The sequence below is a fragment of the Lithobates pipiens genome, unplaced genomic scaffold, assembly GCF_037356315.1.
Source record: "Lithobates pipiens isolate NorthernLeopardFrog02 unplaced genomic scaffold, aLitPip1_a1.2 Scaffold_8, whole genome shotgun sequence".
NCBI lineage: Eukaryota > Metazoa > Chordata > Amphibia > Anura > Ranidae > Lithobates > Lithobates pipiens.
This window is the reverse complement of record NW_027507903.1, coordinates 350,600,058-350,620,156: the sequence shown is the minus strand read 5'-3', so window position 1 is coordinate 350,620,156 and position 20,099 is coordinate 350,600,058. Positions and strand designations below refer to the sequence as shown.

The 20,099-nt window shown below is 39.3% G+C and overlaps 1 protein-coding gene across 2 annotated transcripts in view; it reads right to left on the bottom strand.

Annotated features, from left to right (window-relative positions):
• The window catches only part of FNIP1 (folliculin interacting protein 1), a 152,724-nt gene extending 132,918 nt beyond the window's left edge, over window positions 1–19,806 (bottom strand). For both annotated transcript variants that reach the window (XM_077473330.1, XM_077473331.1), the window contains exon 1: window positions 19,582–19,806. In XM_077473330.1, coding sequence (XP_077329456.1) covers window positions 19,582–19,670 — 89 coding nt within the window. In that variant the 5' untranslated portion in view covers window positions 19,671–19,806. The remainder of the gene's footprint in view (window positions 1–19,581) is intronic.
• Window positions 19,807–20,099: the final 293 nt, after the last annotated feature.

Sequence of the window (20,099 nt, the reverse complement as noted above, 5' to 3'; positions counted from 1 at the left end):
AATTTGTATGCAATCAGACAGGCCCTTGTACTACATTGATGAATGTAAAGCTACAGAAAATTGAATAAGAAAATTCTATGGTGCATGGCCAGCTTAACATTTTTGGTGGAGTTCCCTACCAAAACCATGCACTTTTTACGTTGAAAATTGTGGCGGACCTAGAAAGAGAACATGTTCTAAATATTTCCGACGGAACCAATTCCTATCAGGAAAACCGCTCGTATGTATGCAGCCACTTGTGTGAAGGATTCTTTAATCACTTCCCGACCAGCGCACGCCAATGTACGTCGGCAGAATGGCATCGCGTGGGCGGGGATACCCGCGATCGTCTCACGGGGCGGCTGAACGGGGAGCTGCTGTTGTAAACCGCATCTCCCTGTTCTGCCTAGCAACAAGTGACACTGATCTCTGCTCCATGTGATTGGAGCAGAGATCAGTGTTCACTAACACACAGCCATGCCCCCCACAGTTAGTAACACGCCCCTAGGAACACTTAACCCCTACACTGCCACCCCCTGGTTAACCCCTTCATTGCCAGTGTCATTTACACAGGAATCAGTGCATTTGTATAGCACTGATTGCTGTATAAATGACAATGGTCCCAAAAACGTGTCAAAAATGTCTGATGTGTCCGCCATAATGTCGCAGTCACAAAAAATAATAATAATATCGTGATCAAATATTCAATTTTTTTTATATTTATTAAAAATGCCATAAAACTATCCCCTATTTTGTAAACGCTATAACTTTTGCGCAATCCAAATCGCTTATTGCGATTTTTTTTACCAAAAATATGTAGAAGAATACGTATCAGTCTAAACTGAGGGAAAAAAACATTTTTATATATATATATATATATATATATATATATATATATATATATATATATATATATATATATATATATATATATATATATATATATATATATTTTTTTTTTTTTTTTTTTTTTTTTAGGGAATATTTATTATAGCAAAAAGTAAAAAATAATGCTTTTTTTTTCAAAATTGTCGCTATTCTTTTGTTTATAGCGCAAAAAATAAAAGCCGCAGAGGCAATCAAATACCACCAAAGGAAAGCTCTATTTGTGGGGAAAAAAAGCATGTCAATTTTGTTTGGGTGCAATGTCACAAGACCACGCAATTGTCAGTTGAAGCGATGCAGTGCCAAATCGCAAAAGGTGCTGTGGTCAGGAAGGGGGTAAATTCTTCCGGGGCTGAGGTGGTTAAAAATTCCAACTATCAGCAAGAATAAGTCCTTACATTTAAAGAGCACCTGTCATTTCAGATCCATCATGGCAGTGCCTGTAAGCGGGCATCTGCTCACCTGCTGCCATCACGTCTCACACCTTGCTGCCTCATCATCAGCCATCCTATTAAAGTGAATGGGACTTATTGGTGGGTCAACAGCAGGTAAGAGGAGGAGCCGCTGCAGGGGACAGATGACAGTTGCTCTTTAAAAATTATGGATTTAGATTGAGTTGATTTAAAATCAAGCCTTTTTGCTAGCGATTTAAATCATGATTTTAATCGAATCCATCCTGCTTTGAAGTCACAGTCTCAGAACAAAAAGGATGTCAGGAAATTGTTGGACTGCTCCAAGTCAGTGACTCAAAGCACTGGCAACCAATGGTCCGCACTGAAGGATAGCCTAAAGGTAAGGGCATTTTTTATTTTAAAATCACACTTGACTAGAAATTCTGACACCGAAAAAAGTCGATGTGTTTTTAACATTGCAATCCAACAACCTGTCTTATCACATTGTCAGTATAGTAAAATGAACTCAAATGTTTACTCTGAGATACAAAATGGAAAACTGGAAACATGCTAAAAATTTATCGCCTTCATGCTGTGCAGGAGAAAAAAAACATTTACTTAATCCCAATACAGTGGTTTATTAAATTCTGTGTTTTTTTCTTCTAGGGTTTCTTTACCCACATTGATATATACTTATTTACAAGATCTTTCCCAGTTTATCTTTTAACACCCATCTTTGGGCAAACATCAGCTTTCCACCTATACCTTTCTTCCATCCACTGGTAAATGGTTTGAAAAATTATTTATTATTATTATATTAAAAGAGAATTTTACAATACATTTTATTAAAGGTTATCTTGTGTTCCCTCTTATATTAAATTAGCACTGATAGGCATCACAAGAAAAGTACATGTTTAAGATTAGCAAATCCTCTTTGGGCCAGAATAAAAAATATGAATCCAGCCCCTATATCTCCTCATTAAACACCCAACTCTACCCTAGTTTCTAATGCAACAAACCTTTGATCTTGATGTCTTCTCTGGTGGAATGACCCAATTAAAATATGAGCCAAATAAAGCATTGATCAATCATGGTGAACGCTGGGTGGACGAGATCAATAGCCTGCTAGTTGTTGATCATTTGCATATTCTAATAATAGAGATTCCAACTACTTGCATAATTGTTCTTTAGTTTAGTTGTCATTTGAACAATTCAGAGTAAAATAAATAGAGAAGCACTGGGGTCCCAGGTACAACCTCAAAGACACAATTTGCTAGCAGCTTTGACTAGATATTGCTGTTCAGACCAACTCTTTTAGGGCTAACTGTTATTAGTTGGCTGATTATTGTTTTGATTAATCGGTTAATAACCTTAAAAGAAATTGTGGTGTATAATTTAGTTAAAAAAAAAAAAAAAAATTAGTTACATATTAAGTAAAAAAAAAAAAAAAAAAAAAAAAAAAAAGGCAATTTATTCTTAAATATCTCAATGCAGTGGTAAATATAAATAACCAAGTATATGGTTAGGGAGCAAAATATCTAATCCACTCTGAGAATAACAGAGGAGATATACTGTATATACTATTAGAGGAGATATACTGTTCATACTATTAGCGGGTGAATCTGGTAAATATCAGACTCAGAGATCAATTTAATTTTAAGAAAGTTGGTTCTATTTTCTAATCGTTAGTGGGGTCAAATCGACGTTCATTTTCAACTACAGTGATGCGAAAATTTGGAAATAGAAAACTTCTTGGTCAAAGGAATTTTCAGACAGTATGTGGTTTTCGTTCAGAAATTACATTCATTTTAAAAACAGAATGTTAAAAACAAGTGAAAATGTCAACATTCTTTCATTCAGCGAATGTACAAAGATTTTTCGTATGAATATTCTCGTCTGAAAATTGATCTGTGTGGCCAGCATAAAGCTCGGTACACACTTGTACCTACACACATATGCAGTTTACTTTTGATCTGTTTTTGCAGTGCGTTTTGATTTTCGCGCATGTGATTTTGCTGCGATTTGCGTTTTTGCTTTTTTTTTTGGCCAATTTGTTGTTGGGCAGATTAAAAAACACAAATTGCTGCAAAAACGCAGTACATACTTTTCTGCAGCTTCTCCACTGAAGTATATTGAACCAAAAAAAGCACCGTTTTGCATTAAAAAAAAAAAAAAAAAGAAAGAAAGAAAGAAAGAAAGAAAGAAAGTCCCTGCCTCTTTCCAAATACACAGCGGCTGAAAAAGAAAGCATAGATGTGAACATTTTCCATAGGAAACCATCTAAATGAACTGTAGTGCGTTTGCAAAAAGCAAAAAAGCACCAAAAAAAAACAAAAAAACGCATTGATGTGAACCAGGTCCAAGACATTTAGTAACATAACGGGATTAAAAAAAACAAAATTAGCCCTTTATAGTACAAAAAAAGCAGATAATCACTACTGTAAGGCGTTCATTTTTTTACTGTAGAACTGTGAAAGCAATATTTACAGTACCGATTATTTGCTTATTTTGTACTATAAAGGGCTGATTTTTTTTTTTTAACCCAATTATGTTACTGGCCGATTAATCGATTATGAAAATAGTAATCAATTTCATAATCGATCAAATAGTTGTTTCAGCCCTAGACTCTTTGTTTATTCTTGAAATGTTGAATCACGCTTCTGGCACCCAACAATAAAGTATTACACACTACAATGTTCATACAAGTGAAAGGGATATGCCACCTAGTAATAGGAACGCTATGTGAGGAGATCTCATTACCTTAACGTCTTACAATTAACTATGGCACAAGCCGAGAGGATACGGGAAAGCAGCAGCTGAAGATGTGGGTGTGTTTGCGTCTCCTGGTGTATCAATGTGTAATACAGCAGGAAACCTGGAATATGTAACATCTAGGTATGCAGGGCTGATGCAGCCTCACCAGCACCCATCAATGAATGTTTGCTTGCTTCCATTAATTCGGAGTTGGGACACAGACAGTCCTCTGACCGCCGCTGCACCTCTGACACTATGTGCGAAGGGAGCGGCAGTTACCTGCTGATGGCAGTACAGAATGTCAAATGCTATTGAAGTAAAAATTAAAGAATGCCAATAAACATTAGCCAAACCTATAAGACAGATAATTGATCGACAGATAAGTTTTAATAGAAGATCTACAGTATATGTGTCAGTTCTTTTCAGCATAACAGGCTGCAAAGGTCCTAAGCATAGAAAAGTATTCATACCCCTTGAAATTTTCCACATTTTGTCATGTTACAACCAAAAATCGTAAATGGGATCGTTATTGGGATTTTATGGGATAGACCAACACAACGTGGCACATAATTGTAGAGTGGAGGAAAAATGATAAATGGTTTTCAAAATTATTTACAAAGTAGTAAGTGAAAAGTGTGGCGTGCATTTGTATTCAACCCCACCCCCGACCCAAAACAAAACTTTATAGAACCACCTTTTGCTGCAATTACAGCTGCAAGTCTTTTTGGGGATGTCTCTACCAGCTTTGTAGATCTAGGAGAGTGAAATGTTTGCTCAGTCTTCTTTGCAAAATAGCTCAAGCTCTGTCAGATTGGATGGAGAGCATCTGAGCAGCAATTTTCAAATCTTGCCACAGATTCTCAATTGGATTTAGGTCTGGACTTTGACTGGGTCATTCTAACACATGAATATGCTTTGATCTAAACCATTCTACTGTAGCTCTGGTTGTTATCCTGCTGAAAGGTGAACCTCCACCCCAGTCTCAAGTTTTTTGCAGACTCTAACAGCACCAAAACAAACACACACTCAGTTCCTTGCCTTCTAAATCAAAATATATTTCATACAGCCAAAAGCAACGCATGGGGAACATGGTTATTCTGCCTCCCCAAAATGTATTGCTGGGTGGCCAGCATGCAACAAGCCCTAGAACTCTAAGAAGGAAGAAGTTGAGGATCCTGTGAAGCTCTGTGCGGGTTTCAACTTTCTGAAACTAAAAAGTTATTAAAAAGTCAGCCTATGGGAGTCTCTAATGAAAAAAAAAAAAAAAAAAACTGTTACTTTGCCTAGAATGGGCAAAAGGCAAAGTACAGGATCAAGTTAGATGAGGTCAATATACTGGGTCATTTATAACAACATTGTCCAAATTTTTAATTTAATTTAATGCTGACCTGGCTTACTGATGCAAATTAGGGGAAACATTGAGGTTTGGGTGTGTGTGTAATAGCTGCTCCCCCACTGCAAGCAAAGAAAACAATACTTTGATACTCAAAAGTTTATTTTTAAATTGTGTTTTTACAGTCAGTACGCATAAGTGCCAAAAGAGAGCACACATTGAGCATCTTGTGTTCAGTGTAATGAAAATACATTATGCCAATACACACTTGAGAAAGTTGGCTTCATGGCACTTTGCAATAAAATGAACAAGAACTGCAGCATTTGTCCTCGTGTGATGCTGCAGTTCAGGATATTTCAATGATTTACCTGTGCAGGACGCCAAACATAATAAACATGATTTTAACTTGGATCAGAATGTAGCTTCAAGCAGTATAAAACCCAAAATGTAATACATTGCAGCTTACCAATCATTGGATGTGGTGGCTGCATTTGTTTTCTTTCTTTAAGCTTTTTTTCTAGCCAGTTAACACACCTCCTGTATTAAAGTGCCCCCATTCTGGATGAACGAGCACAGGGAGCACATTTTGACAGCAGCATGGTCAATCTGAGAGTAGGGGACTGTTAGATGTACTAGCAGATTTAAATACACTAAAAATTCAAAACTGAACTCCAGCAAAATTGTTCCTTTTGGGATAAGGATTTTACATAAATAAAAGCTGATCATTGTAAGCACCCCTACTGTTATTAAATGGGTTGTCTCATCCTTGTAACTGCAAGAGAGCTTGTTCTTTTGAAAAACAGACTTACTGGTTGTATCGCCAGATGAAAATAGAAGAAAGCACCTAAAAAAGGAAATAAATTCAGCCATCACATCTAAGAAATGGTAAGCTGCAATATAATAAATATTTACTTTTGGGTTTAATATCGATTTAAAGTGCACATAGACCTTAAACTCTTTTTGTTGTAATTGTAGGGAGAGTGGTCATTTTGTTTTAGTTGGTGTTTCATTTGGGGAGATCCAGTCTCACGATTGATCCCGATGACCACTGTCTCTGGTACAGAACATAATAAAAAGGAAATCACATTTTTTTTCCAGCTGTCACAGAAATAGAAGAGGGGTAAAATCCTGTTTTGATGACAACTGCCTAAAGGCGGCCATACACGGTTCGAATTTCGAAAGAATTTTCTTCCGAAAATCGTATCTAAGAATTTTTGTACGAATTTCGCACCATTAGTGGGCTGCAGCAACAGCGGATTTTCGTGCGGAAACCTAATTTGAGAAATCGGACATTTTTTGAAAACAAAGCATTTTCTAATCAATGATGGGAGAATTGTGCAAGAAATTTAATAAGAAAATAAAATTTACTGAGAGAAAAGAAGATTCCCACCGACGAAAATTATTTTCTGTAGCAACAGGAGGTGAAATTGAAGGCTTGGTCGGCCGAATTCTCAAAAAGCAATGGTGGCATCATCGGATCACAAAAACAAAAAAAAACTTTCTGATTTTGAAAAGAAAATTCGTTCGAAATTCGACCATGTATGGCCTGCCTAAGAGCAGATATCCTCCCTTACTCTTTGGAGAGATCTCCTTGTATGTCTTGCTGTGTCTTTGTGACAGGAAATGGGGGAAAGCTCCCGATAGCACAGGCAGAAAAAAAAAAAAGTCTAACAGAGGTCTTAAAACCGAACTGCGGGAAAGTAAAAAAAGCTTCTCCTCTGCAGCGGGGCTGCCCACGACACTGCTAGGTTTAAATGCTCATTTCGGTCTAGGCGGACAATAAAAGCAGTTTTACTTACCCGATCCTCCACTCCCGCAGGCTTCTTCCATACGGTAAGACTGGTCCCTGCTTTTGTCCCCTATGCTCCAGAGGTCACAGGCCTGCATAGATGTGAGAACACCAAGGAGTGTATAGGAGCTCTGGTTGCTAAGAATGTGTTTTCTCACCCCCTAAACCAGCATTTAATTCTTGCCGTGCAGGGCAGCCCCACTGCAAGCTACTCTTTCGAGCTCACTTTCTGTGCACCAAATTTTTCAACCATAAGGCACGTGCATTTTTGCACACTACCGTTATTAAAAATTTCATGTCATTAGCAAAATAGTTTCTGAACAATATGATTACAAACCACAATACCCATGAATATAGTCTGTGGATGTCATTACTACCTCATTGCACTATTTGGACTTCCAGGGACTGAACTCCTTTTCCAATCCTTTTCTTTTATGTTATGCCAGCACTTATTGCCTTTGTGTTATTTTATGTTTCCACTGTATTGGTAAGTGCAAATTTTACAAACATTTGTGTTGGTTATTTTTGTGGGCACTACTGGTATTATGATTAAGACAATTGCATATATTTGGGTTAGATGTATAGATCTCAGGTTCTCTCTGTATGCTCTTGGGGTTTATAAGTGGGGATTTTTTAGCTGGGTGATATGACTTATGCTGCTGTATAAAATAAATGATACACGTTTTACATAAGCAGTATGGCAGTTTGTCCCAGGCCACCACACAAGGCTGTGCAGTTCTAGTTTGGGTTTTATTCTCTACTTTATTTAAATCCAAAAGTAAAAAAATAAATAAAAAAAAAAAAGTGTTGGCTTTCTATACACTTAGTATAGCTTTACATTTGCCCGGTAATTTAACCAGTTACCAACAGTTGTATGGCTTTCCACATACAGTATCTCACAAAAGTAAGTACACCCGTCACATTTTTGTAAATATATTATATCTTTTCATGTTACAACACTGAAGAAATGACACTTTGTTACAATAGTGAGTGTACAGCTTTTTTAACAGTGTAAATTTGCTGTCCCCTCAAAATAACTCAACACACAGCCATTAATGTCTAAACCGCTGGCAACAAAAGTGAGTACACCCCTAAGTGAAAAGGTCTAAATCTGGCCCAATTAGCCATTTTTCCTCCCCGATGTCATGTGACTCATTAAGTGTTACAAGGTCTCAGGTGTGAATGGGGAGCAGGGGTGTTAAATTTGGGGTTATCACTCTCACTCTCTCATACTGGTTACTGGAGGTTCAACATGGCACCTCATGGCAAAGAGCTCTCTGAGGATCTGGAAAAAATAATTGTTGCTCTACATAAAGATGGTCTAGGCCAGTGATGGCAGACCTTGGCACTCCAGATGTTTTGGAACTACATTTAATATGATGCTCAACTACACTGCAGAGTGCATGAGCATCGTGGGAAATGTAGTTCCAAAACATCTGGGGTGCCAAGGTTCGCCATCACTGGCCTAGGCTATAAGGTTGCCAAGACCCTGAAACTCAGCTTCAGCATGGAGGCCAAGACCATACAGCGGTTTAACAGGACAGGCTCAACTCAGAACAGGCCTTGCTATGGTAGATCAAAGAAGTTGAGTGCACCTGCTCAGCATTATATCCAGAGGTTGTCTTTGGGAAATAGATGTACGAGTGGTGCCAGCATTGCTGCAGCGGTTGAACGGGTGGGGATGCCAGCCTGTCAGTGCTCAGACCATACGCCGCACACTACATCAAATTGGCCCCAGAAGGAAGCCTCTTCTAAAGGTTCTGCACAAGAAAGCCCACAAAAAGTTTGTCGAGGACAAGCAGACTAAGGACATGGATTACTGGAACCATGTCCTGTGGTCTGATGAGACCAAGATAAACCTATTTGGTTCAGGTGGTGTCAAGGATGTGTGACAAGTGTGTCTTGCCTACAGTCAAGCATGGTGGTAAGAGCGTCATGGTCTGGGGCTGCATGAGTGCTGCCGGTGTTCTGGCGTATAGAGTACGGGCATCACATAGTGTCCACTCCGTACTGCGCATGCGCAGTACGGAGCAGACGAAGCTTCGGAAAATCTCCGAAGCTGAACGGCGCCTGCGCCGTGAGTGGAGGTGGTAGCCCCACCATCCAAGCGGACATAGGGTTGTGAATTTTAGAGGGCCCCTCGTGGGCTAGCTTCGCTCGCCACGCTTCGGGCTCGGCCTCGCTGCGCTTGGCTCTTTTTTTATTCTAACTCTATGTCCACTTGGATAGTGGGGATAGAACCTGGACTCGCGGCGCAGGCGCCGTTCATCCTCGGCAATTTTTGGAATCTGTGTTCCTGTGTACTGCGCATGCGCAGTACGCAGGGGACACTATCTGATGGAGGACGCTATTTGACAAGACACCGGCACTGTGGAGCTACAGTTCATTGAGGGAACCATGTACTGTGACATACTGAAGCAGAGCATGATCCCATCCCTTCAGAGACTGGGCCGCAGGGCAGTATTCCAACATTTTAACGTCCCCAAATACAGTTTCAAAATGACCACTGCCTTGCTAAAGAAGCTGAGGGTAAAGGTGATGGACTGGCCAAGCATGTCTCCAGACCCAGGGTGGATTAAATTCAGTTTTGTAACCATGAGATAAAACAAAGTTCAGGAATATTCCTTTATCCCATTGTTTTGCAAATCTATGTACACTACAAACTGTATGACTGAATCAGTTCTGATAATCACTGTTTTACTGACCTGAAAACTTATTATTCTAAATAGGAATCTTCATTTTGTTTCCAAATAGTAAAGATTCTAACCACCAGCAAGAATAAGTCCTTACATTTAAAGCGCACCTGTCATTTGAGATCCATCATGGCAGTGCATCCACTCACCTTCTGCCGCCACATCCCACACCTTGCTGCCACATTACCAGCCTTCCCATTAAAGTGAATGGGACTGTCAGTGAGTCAACAGCGAGTCAGGAGAAGGAGCTGCTGTGGGGAAGAGATGACCGTTTCTCTTTAAAAATCGCGATTTAAATAAAATCCACCCTGTCCAGATCTAAACCCTATTGAGCATCTGTGGGGCATCCTCATAACGGAAGGTAAAGGAGCGCAAGGTCTCTAACATCCACCAGCTCCTTGATGTTCGTCATGGAGGAGTGGAAGAGGACTCCAGTGTTAACCTGAGAAGCTCTGGTGAACTGAACTCCATGCCCAAGAGGGTTAAGGCAGTGCTTGAAAATAAAGGCGGTCACACAAAATAGACACTTTGGGCCTAATTTGGACATTTCCACTTAGGGGTGTACTAGAGCTGCACAATTCTGTCCAAAATGAGAGTCACAATTTTTTTTGCTTAGAATAAAAAGATCACGATTCTCGCAAGGTAAAATCTTTCACATTATACAAAAAAAAAAAAAAAAAAAAATTGGGCTAACTTTACTGGTTTTTATTAAAGTCATTTTTTCCGAAAAAATTGCATTTGAAAGACCGCTGCCCAAATACAGTGTGACATAAAATATTGAAACAACCACTATTTTATTCTCTGGGGTCTCTACTAAAAAATACAAATTATATATATATATATATATATATATATTTTTTTTTTTTTTTTTTTTTTTTCTTTTAACTTGAAAGCAACAAAATGTCAGAAAAAGGTTTAGTGTTTAAACTTTCTTCATTTACACACAAAGGCTCTTCCATTGACAAATTGTTACAATGTTCAGACTTAGTTCCACCCTATGAATGTTATGATTCTTGGCAGACTGCCCAGTTTTTCTCCTTCCTTTCTTTTGAAGGCTGTGGCTTCAGAAGAGCAGAGAGAATTCTTTGCATAGCAAGAACCAGGAAACACTTATCAAGATCACAACTGGGGAAAAAAAAATTGCGATAACTATTCTTGATAATTAATCGTGCCGCTCTAGAGTGTACTCACTTTAGTTGCCAGCGGTTTAGACATTAGTGGCTGTGTGTTGAGTTATTTTGAGGGGACAGCAAATTTACACTGTTAAAAAAGCTGTACACTCACTATTGTAACAAAGTGTCATTTCTTCAGTGTTGTAACATGAAAAGATATAATAAAAGATTTTAAAAAATGTGAGAAGTGTACTCACTTTCAAATAGTTTTAAATTGACTTCCACTATCTAAATATGACTAATACTTCAAGTACAGGACAAATTCCGACAGATGACCTCAAACATGCTATAGGACATATAATGCTCTATAAATTATTTCCATTTAGTAAAAGCCCAACTTCAGGATCAAAAGTAACTTACAACAGTGAGTACACCCCTCGCATATATAGATCAAATAATCTAATTTACAGTATAGAGATTTTTGCTAAGCATAGCCAAAAGAAATGACACTTCAGAGGAAAATATGCAAAACACAAAAACTGGCCAGTGTTGAGCTTGTGCTAGTTTCAGAAGCGCTCCCAATTGTGTCTGCTCCTAAGGACTATACAGACGACATCACATTTAACCTGCCTTCTAATTGAAAGTGTCTGATGCAATAACCGCTCTTGCTTTTCACAGCAATCAATATGATTCTCCCATACTTCATTAGCAATGTGAAAACCGCTCCAAACGTTACAACAAACTAATGGTTGAAAGAACAAATTCAAACATCTACAACCACTTATGTTTTCAGAGAATGAGCCTAAAAACATATTAGATTTATCTCCTTTCCGATTTGAACTCGGGAGCCGAAAACTCTAGTGTTGTACATATTACTCAGGATCTGTGATGAGTAATCAGTTACATGACAAAAAAAATAACAGATGTACATCTTTAGGCCCCTTTCACACGGGCGGATAGAATTGTGCTTTTAGCTGTGGACAGATGAAGTTTGTTACCGCAGCTAAAAACCCACACAATGCTTTCCTATGACCCCATTCACACACTGCGTTTAGTGGCGGTTTTGTTACATGCGGTTTTGTGCAGATAGAAAAAAAAATAAAGTTGACTGCGTCCAGGAACGATTTAGCGCAGCTATCTGCACATAACTGCAGGTAATCGCAGTGTACTATTTCTCCTGCAGATAGCAGCAGCAACAAAGACAGAAAAACCAACAGGAAGCACATCAGACATGGCAGGAATGTTCCAACGCAGCCGCTTGTAAACGCAGCTAATTACAATGTACAACTGCAAGTGAACACTGTGCCAGGATTCTCTGAATTTGCAAATAACAATGCTTTTAACAGCGGCAGAACAGACGCCCGTCTGAAAGGGGCCTTATGCTTCCTTTTCTAAGTAAATTGACATATTAAACTGAGTGGTCACATAGGAGGTGACGAGGCTACATGGAAGGCCACCTACCATTGCTGCAATCATTATCAAAGACATTATTGAAAATACTACATCAGTTGAAGGGTGGAGTATTTTTTTTTTAAATTAATTATCTGTGAAGATATTGGTCAGCCAATGACAGATGTTACGCATGTTAACAGAATAAAAAGATATTAAAAATAAAACTGGGCTCTGCATTCATGAAACGAATGGCTGCAGAGCAAACAAAATCAGCAGATAACATCTTTATTCTGAGAGCCATAATCTGAAGAATCATTAAAGCTAATATACGGTTTCCAGTATATAGAGTCATATCTACTGTAACTTATATACATACATATTGCACTAGGCTCCGCCCCCTGGACAACCCACAGTATCTATTTTCGGAAATAGCTCAACGTGTATAAGGGAAGGGGGGGGGGGGAGCATAGGCTACCACAGAAAAAGGAAAATTATAATAAGTATGAATGAATTTCCAGAGTTTCCTGGCATCTACATGGCAGTATACATATGGAAAGTAATTTGCTACACCATTGGGCATAATGAGAAAAGTATGTAATGTTACATAAAAGAAGAGGGAAATGATTCCAAACTCTACTTGGGTAAGTAATGCTGCCATAGATGTGAACTGACATTAAACAATCTCTTTATTCTTCAAAGACAATCAATACACATCCACTACTTAAGAGGAGCTCCACCCAAAAGTGAAAATTCCACTTTAAGGCCTGCTCCCCAGCTCCTGTTGGTGAAATTTAGCTTTTGGGGAGGGGGGGTGAGGGAGCAGGTACCCAGTTTTGACAGGTACCCGCTCCCACTTGTGCTCCCATCACCTGGGCAATCGGAAGCGAAAGTTCTCCTTCCCCCCTCCCTTTCGAGGTCTTCTGAAACACGTGGTCAGTCCCAGAAGACTGCAGAGCCATTCACAGAGCACAGCGCCACTCGTGCATGCGCAGTGGGCATCTGGCTGTGAAGCCCTAAGCCAGTGATGGCGAACCTTGGCACCCCAGATGTTTTGGAACTACATTTCCCATGATGGTCATGCACTCTACAGTGTAGTGGAGCATCATGGGAAATGTAGTTCCAAAACATCTGGGGTGCCAAGGTTCGCCATCACTGCCCTAAGCAGTCACTGCCGGATGCCAATAGTAAAGATGCCGGTGAGAGAGGACACAGGGAGAAACTGGCTGGGGTGAGCACACCGCTGGATCGTAGGACAGGCGAGTAGAGGTTTATTAAAAAAACTCAGCAGCTACAGTTTTTCACTTAGGAGACTGGAGCTCCTCTTTAATGACTCTGAAATAGTTTCTTAAAGTTCCTGTAAATGATTCAGAAATCTGACCTAGGCACATATATCTGTAGCGTTTACTTATCTCTCTCCAAAGCCCTGAGTCCCATGTCTTTCTGCTGTTTTATTCCTCCCTTATCAGCATGATAACTTCTGATAAGTTCTTCAAGACGGGAGATAAAAGCAGCTGGAAATTTGTGTAGGGGCGGGTACTATAAATGGATTAGCAGAGAGCTTGTCTTGTCACAGCACAGCTTTCAAAGAATATTTCTTCTTTTGCCTATGTGGTTGGGGGGGGGGGGGGGGGGGGAGTGGTGTCTCTCCACCAATCAGCTATCACATAATGAAAGGCAAGAATCCACACCTACTGCTGAATGAGGAAGTAAAAATTCTAACACAATGTAAGAATTCTAAAGTATATAGCAAGCTGAAGACAGTATATATGCAAGTAAAAAAATTATATAGGGAGATTTGTTTTATCCCTGTGTATCATCATTCCCTTCACTGGGTATAGGAGAGGGTTTAAGCCAGCCATGATCAAAATGAGTCTATCGATTGACTTCAGTACAACCAGACTGTCTGGCTTTTTTAGTACAATCACTGTCCAAGGCTATAGCGGCTAGCAGTGATCATTGTATTCTGGGATAGATGGGAAGTTTCTTGTTATCAGAACATAATAATGCAGTGGGAGGGAGCAATTTTCTTTCTACGATTCGTGATTAAAGAAAAGAAAATTGCATAATGTATGGCCTGCTTTACTGTGTTTTTTTTGCCTCCTTGTAACATCTTCTATAAGATCCCAAACCTTTTTTTCCCCTCTTACTTCCATTTGCTTGGAAGGAGCAGTGCACATTAGTTGTGGTCATGTAGACTGCTGAATGCATGCTACACATCCCATAGCCCACCTTGGAAGCGTGCAAGAGAAGGTGGCTACGTTCTTACAAACAGTGGGACCATAAAGAATGAACGTACCCACCCTTTAACAGGAGGTTGGATAAAAAATAAAAAATAAAGTGTATGTGTAAATTATAATAAATATATATATATATATATATATATATTATATATATATATATATATATATACATATACATACACACACACACACACATATATATTGTGATCCAACCTCCTGTTAAAAAGGCGGGTACGTTTGTTCTTCATGGTCCCACAGTATCTCACAAGAGTACTCCCCTCACATTTTTGCCAATATTTTATCATGTGACAACACTGAGGAAATGACTTTGCTACAATGTAAAGTAGCGAGTGTACAGCTTGTATAACAGTGTAAATTTGCTATCCCCCAAAAATAACTCAACGCACAGCCATTAATGTCTAAACCACTGGCAACAAAAATGAGTACACCCCTAAGTGAAAATTATCAAATTGGGCCCAAATTCTCTACATTGTATGGCCACCATTATTTTCCAGCACTGCCTTAGTGCATGAAGTCACATGAAAAGACATAAAAAAAACGTGAGGGGTGTCACTGTTGTGAAATACTGTGACTATATATAATAAAATAATAATCATATAAAATAAAAAACTATTAAAAAATAAGGAAGAAATTTGGAGGTTTAGAGAAGGGTGAGAGCAAGTAAAAATATAGAATTTTATAAAAATAAAATATAAATTTTATTTTTTAAAACCGGGGTTTAGTGTCACGTTCACCTTTGTTAGGACAGAGTGTTCAAATCTAGTTACAAATGAAGATCTGCCTAACCTCCTTATCAATAAAGAGAACTTATAGGATTTTAGAGTATTTAAAAAAGGAACTTCAGTCTGCTCATATAATTTGTAATAAAAACATCTTTTGCCATTCTGACGCTTCCCTCCAACCACTTTGCATATTATTTTATATATACTGTGATTCTGTATAATAAACCTATGCAAACAGGTTGTGCCTACTTAGTAGCCATGTTGTCCATCATGGGGAACTCAGCAGGGCTGGACAACTGCTTGGAGTAAAGTATCCAATAAGTAGATAAAATTGCCATATTACTGTATATCTTTATTGGCCATTTTATATATTTGACAATAAGAGTTCCTGTTACTGTACCTAGATTCTTAAAAATGATGCATAAACCTCTCCACTTTTGATTCCAAGCACATAGCTACCTTAGAAGATAAAAATAGAACATGCTGAATACACATAAATTCATACGCCAGATAGCAATACAAGAATTCCCACAAGTTGGATGACACATAATCAACACATGGATGCAAATCACCGGACAGACTTGTTTGAATTATGTGAGACAAGTCTTGTCACAACAAATTAATAGATATAAAATTCCACACGATACTGAAATCATCAGGTAAGAAGTTGGTTTCTCAATATTCTCTTTGACAACAGAGTGACACACGCTTTATTGTTATATTACATACTAGTCATAGCCTATTCTGATACTTTATGACAAAATGTATGTTAAAGTAGATCTACAGCCTTTCTTTTAGGTTTAGATCGAAGGGTCAGAACGTTTATCAGGTTTAAACTGTATCTATGATCAATATGTACAATCATATAACCATTTCCACACTGTATTTCAGTCATTTCCAGTCTATTCCTATTCATCTGAACCATGCTGAAGTGTGTAAACTAAAGCTGGGTATACACGTTCAGGTTTTTTTTCGTTCAACTGGCGAGTTGAAAAAAAAAAAAAAAAAAAAACAAACAAACACACTGACAGATTCCCTCCCTTAACACAACAATCGCACAATTTCATAGCCGCATGTCACTGCGACTTCAGGTACAACTTGGAAGACATCTGTATAGCTTCATGCATAGATGCCTAAGCAAGTCGCACGTGAAATCACCAAAAGCAACTACTTTTTCTAATTGATGCGGCGCCGCAATGTTGGCATCAGACTGATTTGAACAGTGCCATTGCCGACAATAGGGGGCGACTTGTCATGCAATTTGACCTGTCAAATCGCACAAGTCGCTCCGACTTCTGCAGGTTTCCGGCAAGATGTGTTTTTTTACAGCCCATTTATTACAATGGGCTGCCAAAGCCGTGGGAATGCACGAAATTTTTTTTTTAATATATCGCACTGTACCACTGATTTTGGTGCCCCAAATGTGCAGGCATTTGGTAGATGCGATTGGGGAGCCATGAACAATTAATGGCACCTGCACACATCTAATGAGAGCAGCGTGCACCCTGCAAACGCACAGAGAAACTGGCACTTCCCACACCAGAAGAGGGGTGAATGAGCCCTGAAGGAATTGGTTTTGCTTAAGAAATAGATGCATATGGAAGTAATAGGAAAAAAAAAATGGGGCTCATTCTTGGACAGCATAAATAAGAAGACACGAGCCAGCTGACCATCAACATAAGTGAACATTTGTTCAATGACCACCAAAGGTAACACTACAATTTGTATTAGCTGTATCCCTGTTCTGGTTACTACTAGCTTCATTTCATTATTATTACTGAAAACTATTTTGGAGAAGAAAGCAGCTCAGGGTGTCAAAAATGCAAAGTTACGCCACATTTCTTATTCTTTTATTGATTTGTATATCTCAACTTACATTTCATACTAATGTGGTATGAGCTGCCTTCAAGAGGATGAAGAAACATTTTCTTTTTTTATACACTTTTACGCACGATCTTCATGGAACAGAACTTGCGTTTTACACTTAGGATCCTGTGTGTAAACAATCAGGTCTGTGAGCAAGAAGCCTAATAGGAATCAATTACATCCTAAGGGCCAAGTTCACAAGGTCTCAGTACTTATGTTTCTATGGAAACTGGCTTGTGTGTCAAAAAGATACTTTCTATTCTAGAATAATCAGTAGGGTTCTTTGGACATAAAGAAAATACATATTTTCCCTATCATGCACTTTAAGGGCTTGCTTACACCTGTGTTGGTCTTTGAAGAGAAATTCACAATAGATTGCTTTTCAGAGATTGGTGCAGGCATGGCTGGCAGGCATTTAGGAGGCGATCCTGTCTTTTTTTTTTTTTCTTTTTTTTGGACAAGGTCGAACCACGAGCCTAGTGTTCGGCTCACAACTGTAGCTCAGCCCTATTCATCACTTGAACAGGTCATGCTTGGCAGTGGTACAGCCTGCCAATCATGACAGAGGGGTTCATTTTTGTCATGCCATGAGCAAAGCATCGCAGCCATGGTATGTTTACATCCCTATGGGTCACCCGCTCAGCGCCACCTCAATCACCATTCATTTTCATTAGGTTTCATCACCATTAATTTTATCATTTTTATTTGTTTTTAGCGCGGTTTTAGTATTTATTTGATTCAAGGAGGACTTTGGCTCTGGAGATACTACTTTAATACTAGGTTTACATCCCTGCCTGGCTGAATTTGCAGCTTAAGAGGGAGGTGTGGGGCTCAACCGCCTATTTTTCCCACCCAAGTATAAATTAAAGTGGAAGTAAATAAACCCTTATATCGTTTTCAGACAAGGAAGCTGCCATCTTGGCCTCTGTTTAATCTTCAACTGTCATGATGCTGCACATGTGATCAGTTATGACACCAGCCATTGGATGGTTTGACAGTTTGGTTGAGAGCACAGCCAATGTGACAGTTAGCATTTCCAGCATGCCGGGAATGTAACCGTTTTTTGAAACTATTAAATCGATGGGTTTACTTCCACTTTAAGCCCAAGGGATCACCAGCAAAATCTCCACTAAACAAAATGCATATTTGGCATTTAATCATAATATTGTTGGCCTTTTGCCTAGAGAACTCCAAAATATTACATAAGATGCGTGTAAACATTTGGACTTTAGTACTTTGTATTTACTGCATGCCTCAGATCATTTCCTATACGTTACATCTGTATCTTCCCCCATACTAAAGCAGCTGACATTCCAGCCATTTTCAATAATACCCTCTCAACTTTTTTGCCCCAGAGGAACCCTTGAAATCATTTTCAACTTTTGGGAAACCCTCGCTGAAATCAGTTCCTTGGTGGCCAGTGAGAAAAAAAAAAATGTCCTTTACATTGGTGGCCAGTGAGGAAAATGACGCCCCTCACGCTGGCCATTGGTCTCATGTCACTAGCTCAGCTAAGTGGTGTTGGCCCTAGAACTACTCAGGTGCCTTCATATAGGACAGTGATGGAGAACCTTGGCACCCCTGATGTTTTGGAACTACATATCCCATGATGCTCAACTACACTGTAGGATGCTCATGCACTCTACAGTGTAGTTGAGCATCATGGGAAATGTAGTTCCAAAACATCTGGAGTGCCAAGGTTCCCCATCACTGATATAGGAAGTCAATCAGCCACAACTCAAGGAACCCCCAGCAATCACTGGAAGAACCTTAGGGTTACATGGAACCCTGGTGGACAATGGCTTGCCTATAGCTACCCAAAGGGCAGCAGAAGTGCGGTGTGCACACTATCAACACATCCAATGATCACACAGAAAATACAATTCAGGAGCAGACAAGCTGCTAGGTCAGGTTAAATGTATGAAGAACATCACCAGGACATCTTCTGGTGGCCATACACACTTCAATTTTATTACCCGATTAATCAAAACAATCTAATTAGAAACCAATTGATTAGCCATAGCATCCCATCCAATCTATTTAGAACAGAATCAATTGCCCAAGGCAGAGAATAATCAACGGTTTTGCATCATTCTGCAACTCTGAGATAAATTTGATAACGTTTCGATCACTTGGTATGATTGATAACTTACAATCTTATCTTGCAGCTATCAATCACATCCCCCAATTGATTATTCTGACTATAGATTGATTATAGATATTGCTGTGAAAATTAATCGATCAGGTATTGAAGTGTGTATGGTCACCACGATGAGAAGATACAAGGCAGAGCTGCTCCTAGATAACATATCCTTTTAGAGGTTGCAGGTTTTGTCATATCATATGATGACAGTTCCAGGTTATCCCTCCCCCCAGCAGTAATAATAGAAATAATGGAGGTACCTGAAGGCATAGTCCTCTCTGTGGTCTCTGCTTGGGGACAGCTGCCCGTTCCTCTTGCTGAAAAGCTTCTGAAAAAGTGTGGGCGGCATATTGCTGGAAAGTCCCAGCTACAAAGTGACATTAAAGTGTCAGCATTGGACACATAACGCCAGCCGCCACCACCAACTATCTCCAGCAACACTCCATCTCTGTCTCTAGTCATATGACTGCACACATACACTCCGCCCGATCACAGCACTCCCCGCTCTGCCAGCCACTTCCTGCCCTGGAACGACTACAAGCGCTCTCATTGGTCGGCTCCACACTGCCAGCAAAAGCGCACACATCAGGCATCCCTTTAGACGTGCTGTACTTGCTGCTGATGGCCATTAGGGGGCTGCTGAGTAGCACTCTATATACGTATGTTTTGTGTGCTATTAACGGACTGTAATAAAAAACTAAAATAAAGATTGTAGTAAACCTAATAATTTATAGATTCATTGACTTCATTTAATTGATATTGTCTATGAATGCAAAGC